The sequence below is a fragment of the Saccostrea cucullata genome, unplaced genomic scaffold (genome assembly GCF_032062105.1).
Source record: "Saccostrea cucullata isolate Sc308-1 unplaced genomic scaffold, CSIRO_AGI_Scuc_v1 ctg3893, whole genome shotgun sequence".
Classification (NCBI taxonomy): Eukaryota; Metazoa; Mollusca; class Bivalvia; order Ostreida; family Ostreidae; genus Saccostrea; species Saccostrea cuccullata.
The window spans coordinates 23,520-33,963 of record NW_026935539.1 but is presented as its reverse complement, the minus strand read 5'-3'; the positions used below and the strand labels follow the sequence as shown (position 1 = coordinate 33,963).

The 10,444-nt window shown below is 33.4% G+C and overlaps 1 protein-coding gene across 1 annotated transcript; it reads right to left on the bottom strand.

The window, feature by feature from the left end:
- Positions 1-6,905: 6,905 nt before the first annotated feature.
- LOC134243182 (cerebellin-3-like) lies at positions 6,906-8,517 on the bottom strand. Its single transcript, XM_062725407.1, has 2 exons — positions 8,130-8,517; positions 6,906-7,321 (listed from the first exon to the last, which is right to left on the bottom strand). The coding sequence occupies exons 1-2, from the start codon at positions 8,515-8,517 to the stop codon at positions 6,906-6,908; spliced, it is 804 nt and encodes a 267-aa protein (XP_062581391.1).
- Positions 8,518-10,444: the final 1,927 nt, after the last annotated feature.

Sequence of the window (10,444 nt, the reverse complement as noted above, 5' to 3'; positions counted from 1 at the left end):
TGGGTCATTCAAGCTTTGTCCTTTGGACTTCTAAAAATTTAAATAATTTGCAGTTTCCGTTCATTTTCTTCGCAGAGGTTGCACATATTAAATGGAATTTGGTACAATTTATACAGATTTATCATTAGAATAATCTGGATCAAGTTCTATTTGAGGTTCGATGGGGCCAATTAAGATTTTGGACAGAGTTATGCCCTTTGGACTTAGAAAAATTCCAATTATATCGGGGAGGGGGGCATACGTGTTTAACAAAATGACGACACATCGACAGGTTCACAGCAATCAATAGATTCAGAGCGATCAGTATTTTGTTTACACAAAGTTATGTAGTATGGGGAATCCGACCACCCCAATCTTTTTTGTCCCAAGCTTGAAAAGTGAGGGACATTAATTTGGGTCTGTTCGTCCGTCCGTCTGTCTGTCCGTCCGTCATTCTGTCTGTCTGTAACGCTTTCGTTTCCACATGATATCTCAAGAACCTTTTGAGCTTTTGCAATGAAATTTTGCATAGCAACTAGATATGGCTTAGCAAAGAAACCTATTGAATTTGAGGTCAAAGGTCAAGGTCGTAAAATCGAAAATTCTATCTGTTATAACACTTCTGTTTCCACGAGATATCTCGAGAACCCTTTGAGCTTTTGCAATGAAATTTTACATAACAACGCCCTGTGGCCTAAGGAAGACTTCTATTGATTTTGAGGTCAAAAGGTCAAAGTTCAACGTCTTAAATTTATACATTCTGTCTGTTCGGGCGATATTTCAAGAAGATTTTGAGCTTTTGCAATGCAATTTTATACCATAATTCCCTGGGACTTCTCTCATTCCTCTCAAAGTGTCCCGTCGCGTTTGTTTTATTAGTATTTATTGTATTACATGTCGCTATTTTTAGCACAAGGGCATGAGAAGAGGAATTACGTATAAAACAGGTTCTCGGCGGACTTAATATTCTTATTACATCTATTAGAACTGTATTATACACCCTGCATTGTGTAAAACGTTGACAATATCGAACGTGAATATATACATGTACGTGACTTCATATTTGCATATAATTTATGCCAGTTTAAAGCGGTTCCGTGGTCGAGTGGTATGTCTCTCGCTTCACACGTGAGAGGTCTCGGGTTCGAATCCCAGACGATCCATTTTCTTTTTTTCCGAAATACTTTTTTTACTAAATGATAATATTCAGCATACGAAATGAAAAAATTAATGAGGTCTTGATTGCACAAATCATTACAGTGTGATAAATATTCCGTACAAAAAAATCTTCTATACACATAATAAAGAATAAGCAATCAAATCTTTATATCCATATTGGCATATTTTATTTGCTTCACTATACATGTATACATTTAATAATTCTACAAATTCAGTCATGGGGGTCCGACTCCCCCCCCCCCCCCTCCCCTCGAAATGCCCGTGGTTTTCTTTTCCCTAAGCGGGGGACACAAATTCTCTGAATTAGCTTGTTTTATATAGATTAAATAGATGATATATCTATGGGTTGAATTTGCTTTGGCGGTTGCAGAGAAGGTTCTTAACGTACAACGACGGACACAAACAGATAGCAATAGGTTACCTGAGTAACATAGGTGAGCTAAAATCCTGGGTAATTATTATTGATGTATCATCAAGTTGTCTACTGATAAAAAAGAACTTTAGATAACAATAAAGCGTACTTCGCCATTTTGCGTATTAATATATACCATATTAAAATACATGTATCAAGTTTGGAAAATATCTCATAGCTTAGAAATTAAGACATTGATCATAATGGAAAATAAGTGCAAATGGTGAAATTGACGAAGACTGATTGTAGTTTAAAGGTTCACTATTTCCAATATTGATGATCTGTTAAAAAAATTACCTGTCAATTATCTTACATGTATAATTGAGACAAATACTTCACACGGGTTTAAAGGTGTACCAATTTACTTTTTTGGAAATCTACTCTTTGCCAAGCGAAAAAAAATTCCTTATTACGATATTTATCATTTGTGTCTTAAATTCAAATTTGCCTGATTTTGACTTTTAACGTGTGAAATGCATTATTTTTCAAACCCAACGGCATGTATGTAATCCACTGAACACGCGTCTTTATGCTCACTAGAAACCATCGTTTACCACTAATGATTTAGATACCTGTATTTATACAGTTATAAAAACGCTTGCTTTTAGTAGTGTTATATAAAGGAAAGCATTTGCAAATGTAAATATACGGGTTTAAAGGTGTACCAATTTACTTTTTTGGAAATCTACTCTTTGCCAAACGAAAAAAAATTCCATCGATTATCAGGGCAAATAAATCATCTATACATGTAGTTTTTACCCAGATCTTCTTATGCTTAGAAACCATCGACCACAAATGATTTAGATAACGATCATGCCGCTGTAAAACAATGGAGATCTTAAAGTTCGTTATTTTTCTCGTTCGACACCCTACGATTTACCATAGGGCTCAAGTACAATATAAGACGAAAATAGTTCCTTTTTTTTCTCGTAAGAATATATATTTTTTGCATATTCATTAATATTCATAAATGTACAAAATAAAATAAATTACCATATTTTGCATATGAATCAAATGTGAATATTAATGAATATTTGGAGCCATTATTGGTAAATTAGTTATATAAACCAATTGCATTCTATACTGTCAACCAATTATTATATAAAATGGATCATAAACGTACGAAACAAGATATGTATCTTGTATATGATATTTATTTAAATCTAAATTATCAATGAATTTAATGTGCACATAGTAGTCATAAATGAACATTTGTTCATAAGCATACTACTTTGTCTGGTCTACAGACTGACGGGTTGACATTATTATAAATGTTAAGAAGGTTATGTATTTCGAAGTAATAAAATATCATTTGTTCATAAAAATCCCAATATGTCTGCTTACCGAGGTCAACAGGTCGACAGGTTGACAGGTCGACAGGTCGACAGGTAGACAGGTTGACAGGTCGACAGTTGACATCAATAACGCCATGAAGTTTGAATCAAAGTAAATTTGTTAATAAATGGTTACATCTGGTTGACAGGTTGACAACATTATTCATATGCATTTTGAGTTGACAATAAGACGTGTTGACAATTTATATATTCAGCTCATTTATAGTAAAATGAGTCAGCATAATACACATTGTTGAGTTAATTTGGTTTCTGTGTCAAATGGAGACGTATATATATGTTGTACATCTAACTGTTATCAGACATTGCACATATGAAATGAGAATAAAATTTACACTTATGGGCATTCGATATACATGTATCTTATGATATGACCTGTCGACCTGTCAACCTGTCGACCTGTCGACTTGTCGACATGTAAAACCTGTCAATTTGTTGTTCTTAATTTAAACTGTTGACCTGTCTACCTGTGGACTTGTCAGCCTGTCGACCTGTCAACCTGTCGACCTGTCAAATTGCGTTATTAAGTAAAAAAAAAAAAGGTGTTGCTATTTTACATGTAACCTTGGTTATTATTATACTAATTCATTTTAATAAAAGTGTTTGTTAATATTCATCAAAAAGTAATTTGCATTTAATGTTTTGTAAATATATTTATATAAGCATATAATTGATATAATTATACATGAATATTTATGATCTTACAAAAATATTATAATAACAAAAACCGATTTACTGCAGATTATGTGGATGGGACTATTTTCGTCTTATTTTGTACTTGACCCGAATTAATAATAAATCTCACCATAAGGCATCTATCGCATCATCTCGGGTCTTTCCGTCAGAGGTCAGAAAAAAAACTCGAATGCATAAACATCACCGGATGTTAAAACTTTATACATTTCCTGTTAATTCAAATATAAGGCTTAAAAGTCCCTTTTATAATGTATTCCATGTAATATCTTTACATCCAATTAAGTTAAATTCTGTACTCCACAGAGAAGATGTATTCCAACATTTATTTTAAATATTGTTAAAAGGGGGTTGTAATAGCATCTACGTAATACATTCGAGGCTGTTATTCGGCTAGTCGGAAAGGTCCGAGAAGTTGCAATTGCATATGCATGTCGGAAAAAAAAGATGGCCTAATATTTGTAGCATCTATAGAGAGAAATTGCTGACAAATTTAGGACAATAATTTCACCCCTACTAATGTGTTCAGAATCTTTAATTGTTCGGTGTTCTGCAAATTATAAAACCCGATGAGTTCAGAGTAGCTCTGACAGTGGCTCTTGGCGAGAGTTAGCGAGACTTCAGAGAGATAGGGTAAATTATTCACGGAAATGTGGCAAGGGAGTGAATAGCACATGGAGACATGGTAAACAGAAAAGTTATGTTGCGTTTTAGTTTTCACCACCCATTATATCATTGTAGAAACGTACTTCAATCGATCTTTTTTGAATTCATTCAAGTTTAAGTTATAAGTATGCTCTATGCTTTTCTGCTGTCATGAATTAAAATTTCTTTTTGGACAAACATTTTGCATGGGAACCGGGATTATATTTTTTGGTGTCAGATTAGTAAATGAGGCACCAATGTGACTTTAACTGAAAAATCAGATGAATGAGAAATGCATTATGGGTTACTACGAATACTACAGGAATTTTACGCTTGATAAATTCCTTTATTGTACTATCGGTGAATACAATGATCAGATGGATTCCCTGACCAACACATGTGATCATATATGAGTATAGTTATGTAAAAATGTTTTGTCCATTTAAACGCATACGAAAAGCTTCTAGTTTTCTTTACCCTTGAAGTGCTGGTGTTGCGAACTTGACACTAACTACGTATACATTTTATTAAACATATTTTTCTCTAGTTAACAACAAATTAAAAACGCCCGTGATATTTTTCATAGTTTCTAATGTTTGGATTTTGTACATAGGAACATTTTTTTTTATTTTGCACTCCACTGACATGATCATAGATTGACCTGAACCACGTGTTCGAAGTAAAATGTAAACATGCATTTGGTGTAAACGTATTCAATCAACAATTGTTCAGCTGCTCGTGGTAAGATCCTATGTGCGCATTACTAGCAATAGTCATATAAGACAAACAAAGGTTTGTGAGTGTAGATGATACTACACATTTTTTACCAGCGTATCGGTCGCTAGTAAGCTGTATATTTGCAGTAAACTATCGTAAGATATATTAATTGTTGTTTACGCCCCCCCCCCCCCCCATTTAAGCCACCCATTTCGGTTGAAAATCATGAAAGACTTTCAGAAAGGTTTGGAAACACCTTTTTCACAGAACATGTTTTCAGCAGAAACAAAATATAGCAATTTCCTGTTTACTGCCAATTTTATTTATAAAACCGGTCCTTCCCCTATTACCTTTGAATATGTAAACCTAAACCACGTGTCTTGAATTTTAATCACAATAACATTAGTAGGGCTGGATTTGAACAGACAGAAATAAACAAGACTTTCACATTAGATTTGAATGAAAACGAATTCCTCTATTTTGCAAACTTCAGCAAAGAATGTGCTTAAATTTAAAGCATCTGCAATGAGTAGTTAGTTGCTTCTAGGAAAATTTGTTTTCTATGGTACTGGCAGATGCACAAATAAACAGGACATCACTGATATAAGATTGGTATGAAAATGCCCCCCCCCCCCCCACACACACACATTAAATGGCTCATCAGAAATTTTGCTTCTTTAATGAGTAGTTGCAGAGAAACTGCGACGAAAATTTGTTAGATATAGTAAACACACACCCACGTGTAAATAAGAAGTTGACATCTGATTTATACAAAATGAAATCCCACCGTATGGCATGTCTCAATAAAGAGTTAAGCATCTGCAATGAGTATTTGCTGGGAAACAACGAAAAAAAATCTGTATGGTACGAGCAAATGCACGCAGATAAATTCGCAGATAAACAGGAAGTTGACATCGGATTTGAACCAAAAAAAATCTTAGCATATGACATGCACCATTTGGCATGCCTCTGAAAAGAATGTGCTTGAATTTCAAGCATCTGCGATGAGAAGATGTCGAGAAAAGTGCGACCAAAGAACTTTATTCGGTAATAACCAATATTTGCCCCCCAAATCAAACTTTGATGGAGATATATTTAATTAAGTTCTTAAACAGGGAAATATATGCTGACTTTAAAGCACTGAATATTTTCATAAGTAATGACGCCATATGTACGTAATGACGTCACAAACATGACGTAAATTTCAGTTTTTTATGAATTTTACAGAAAAATGTATATATTTCGCCGATATTTTGAGTAAAAGTCACCGAGCGCATGTGTGTTCAGGATCAATATTTTGATATAACGTGTAGAATGATAATATCAATGAAATAAGTCAATATTGTTCCTGAACAAACTTGCGCTCTATAAATTTTAAAGCTAAAATTGTTGAAATTTTGTCAATTTTGTCCTCTTTCTGAAAAAGGATATAAAATTGGACTAGTTTGTGACGTCATAAAAACAAAAATTGTAAATACACTGCTTTGACACTATAATATTTTCTGTTCGTTTATATTTCTCATACAATTTATAGAATTCAGCACATTTCAGGAAGTTTTCAAAATTTGACTTTTGTGGGGGCAAATATATGCAATAAAACGCATATAGTTCTTTGTTACGGACAGACATACACACGAAGGTAAAACAGTATACCCAAATCTTTTTCGGAGTGGGTTTATAATAAAAGTTTGAAATCTATTTTAATCTATTACAAGTAGAATAAAATAGCCCCAGCCAAACCCACTTTTCTTTATAACTAATTATTGTTTCTATTCGCACCATTTGTACTTTGAATATTACATTTAAAGACTTTTGGTGCTTTGCTGCGAAAGACTTGTCAGGAACAATTTTATACACTTATGTCTTTTGGCGCCTGGCCTTAAAAATAAAGTATTTCAAATCATGTTGAATCTATTTTAATGTAAATTTTATTCGATCAGAAATCCAGAAAAATCCGTCCTGCTGTATTCATCACTTAGGATTTGTGCAGAGCTGAAAGAATCCCCTGTTCGGATGAAGACTTCGTCCCCTGCGTTAAGACTTAGAATGAGGTTTCCAGTGGCGCTATCACGCTGGTCCGAGCTCGTATGAATATAAATTGAGCCATGAGGGACAGTGTTAACGACAAGCTCTGTAGAGAGAGAAGCCGAGGCGCCGAGAGACATGGTCCAAGTGAAAAAATAGGTTCCAGATGCAGGCGCCATAAACACTCCAATGTTATGATGGTATCCTTTACCCTCATTTGTTTTTACCGTGTCGAATATAAGGGTGTGGTGTCCGCCCGGGGATCTTAAGTGGCCACTCATGTGAGCATAAAACGCAATGGGCTGACCTGCTTCAATTCCTTAAAGCAAGAAAAAAAGTCATTTACCTTCTTATAATAATTTGCATAATATTCTAGACTAAATACAAACTTCTTAATGAAATTTGTGGAGATAAAGAACGATGTTCAAGTTCAATAGTCCATGAAACATACAAAATAGAGCAAACACCGCCCTGCAAAACGTTAGATGTGAGATTGATGACGATAAAGCGTTGTTCAAAGGAGAAAAATATATTTAAAACACCGAGATGCCTTTGTTAAACTGTCATACGGGGTAAGGAGGGGGGAGGGTCAGTGTTTAACAAACACATTTTGTTTCCCTCTGAAGAAAACCCAGGCCAGCCTGGCTTCGAATAACTTTGTATTCCTTGAGCAATTTACCCTCGACTTTTACTCGCCTTATGCAGCGATGTAACAATATGAACAATATATTCAATATTCCACATGGTTACATGTACAGGAAAGTGCTACTCAAATACACAAAGCTTACCGCATGTTGGCCGCACGTGACCACTTGAATAACTTGCAATCAATCTGCAGTAATTGAATTTTAATTGTATACTTGCTGTTTGTAAATAAATGTATACGGCTTTTTGAAATATATATTTTGGCATTGTAAATCATTAATTTTTGACGAACTCTTTTTTTAGTGACTTGTCAATTCAGAAGCTATCTGCGAGTACTAATTATGGCAACCAAACCTACTTTCCACATAAATACATATTAATTAAGTCCTTCTCGGAAATGAATCAAATATTTAAAATATATACTAGTAAAAGGACATACAGAGAGAAAAATATTATACCCAAGAAAATTTAAAAAATCAAACCTCGCCGAATTCTTTGTTTTCCTTGTTGAGGTTTTCTGCCAGGCAAACGAACCTTTTCCAGAACTAATCCATGGACTGTTTGATTTGACCCCCGCATTGGATCAGCCAGCTTAGACATTCCTCTGTCAGTTGTTTCAACCACTAAGTTAGAATTTTCCACAAATTCACCATGAGAACTCCCAATCATAGTTAGTTTTTCAAGTTTTGCGATTCTGTAGTTCTGGTCCTGAATTATCTGGTTCTGATTTTTAATAACGATTTCCATCTCCAATACACGAGAATGTAATTCTTGCAACAAGACCTGGTTTGCCTCATCCTGCCTACGATGCTCACTACCACAAACGCGAGAAAAACAACCACAGAACAGGAGAACTAAATAAAACTGCATTTTAAGCACCATGATACATGTAGCAGTGATTTGGGTCTTGTATGTCAACTATTACGTGATAATTGTTTATCTCTCTCTCCACTAAAGGTGTCAACTTTCGTCCTTAGTCGAAAGGCTTATCTATTTGGTCGCATTTTGACCTTTATTGTTTCCTTCAAAACGTTTGATTCCATTCATGTCTCCATTGTAATTTACCTTATATATTCAATAACACAATTTAGAAGATTATTTTCAAGATCAGCGTAAACGTCTACGCAAGTTAAAGAAACTAGGAATTAAATATATGGGGATATAATTATAGTATGTTTTATATAGAACAATTAAATAGTATTTAAGTTCAAAAGTCCATTAAACAATGTAAATTGGAACAGAGCAACACTGACCACCCAAAACATAAGAGGGGGAATCGGGTGTCATGGAGGAGTGTTCACTGATTATTACAATAGAAATCATTATAAAATAATGAATCGCTTCTATCACGGACACCTTTTAATTCTGCAGAACAACTGGACCAATTTTAACCAAACTTGGCACAATGAATTCTTCAGTGAAGGGGATTCAAATTTGTTCAAATGAAGGACCATGCCCTTATATAAGGGGTGGTTATTAGGAAGTAATGAAAATGGTTGTATGTTTTAAAAATCTTAATCTTCTCAAGAATATCACCAGATCAAAAATTGTTTAAACTTTAAGGAAACCAGCTTTGCATAATGTAGATTCAAGTTTATTTAAATCATGACCTCTGGAGTAAGAATAGAGTCACAGTTTGAGATTAAATTTTTATGTAGGAATAAATTAGAAAATTTCTTGAACTTTTCCCAGTTAAATATAAAAAGGTCCTGTTTAGTCTTTCATATTTTGAAAATACTATCAGATAGAGTACATTTGAAATTGCATAGAGTGAATTGCAGATTTTTATGTCTTCTTTTTGAGATCACAGCCATGATTATTCGTATTGATATAGAAGCAGTGTGACGGTGCACATTTTAATGTTTTTGAATTCTGACATAATTTTATATAATCAAGGATAATCAATATTTATTTTATTCTTCTAATTAAATTATAAGCTTTTATTTAAAAGTTTATGATTTTGAAAATAGGAAATATTTAGAATTAAGTGTACCTTCTAAATAAATAAATTAGTTTATTTGTGCGGATAATAAGGATCAAACATATGTTACAATTTATTTCAGTAATACTTTCTCACATATTGCAATTATCAATGGTAAAGTTAATTTGTAATATAAACATTTGCCTGTCTATCTATTCATTTGTCAGTACGCAGATATCTGAGTTAATTTACTATCACTTCGGGATTAACTCTTAACAATAGATGCCAGAAAAAGTGAGAAACTCTTCGGCAAGTTGAATCAAACTCAAGGTAATAAGGGACGCTATCCCTGTGAGGCTCCGATAGGGATATCAATTAAATTCTATTAAGGACAATATAATTAAAAATAATTATCACCCTTTGAAAGGGTTGCACTAGTATAACCTCAACCTTGTCGTATTTTAAAGGTCAGTATTGAAACTTTTACTTATTTTATATTTTTATCAAATATTTAGCATTCTTAGTTATGAATTCAGTTTTATTCTATATTAACAGTTAGAATTATCATTTATGAATTATAGTTAGGATACATATTTACTGTAAAAGATTGATTATTAGTCATCATATTATAAGGTATAAATTCCTTTAAAAAGTTAACTATAGAAGTTAAGTATATTGTTCTAATTTCCCACAACATTTGTTCAATGTTATTTTGTTAAAATGATGTCATTGTTAATTTGTATCAACGCCATAACTTTTGTAATAATTCTAGCACCGGAAATGTAACCGGAAGTGAAAAATGTTTAATGGCGGACCACTGTATTGTATCTTTAGGGCCATTTAATTCAATATAAATATTTCATGTTTTGTACATTA

Coding starts and splice junctions, on each gene's coding strand:
- LOC134243182 (XM_062725407.1), bottom strand. CDS start 8,517: ATGCAGTTTTATTTAGTTCTCCTGTTCTGTGGTTGTTTTTCTCGCGTT. Junction 7,322..8,129: donor AAAACAAAGAATTCGGCGAG/GTTTGATTTTTT, acceptor TCTTGCTTTAAG/GAATTGAAGCAGGTCAGCCC.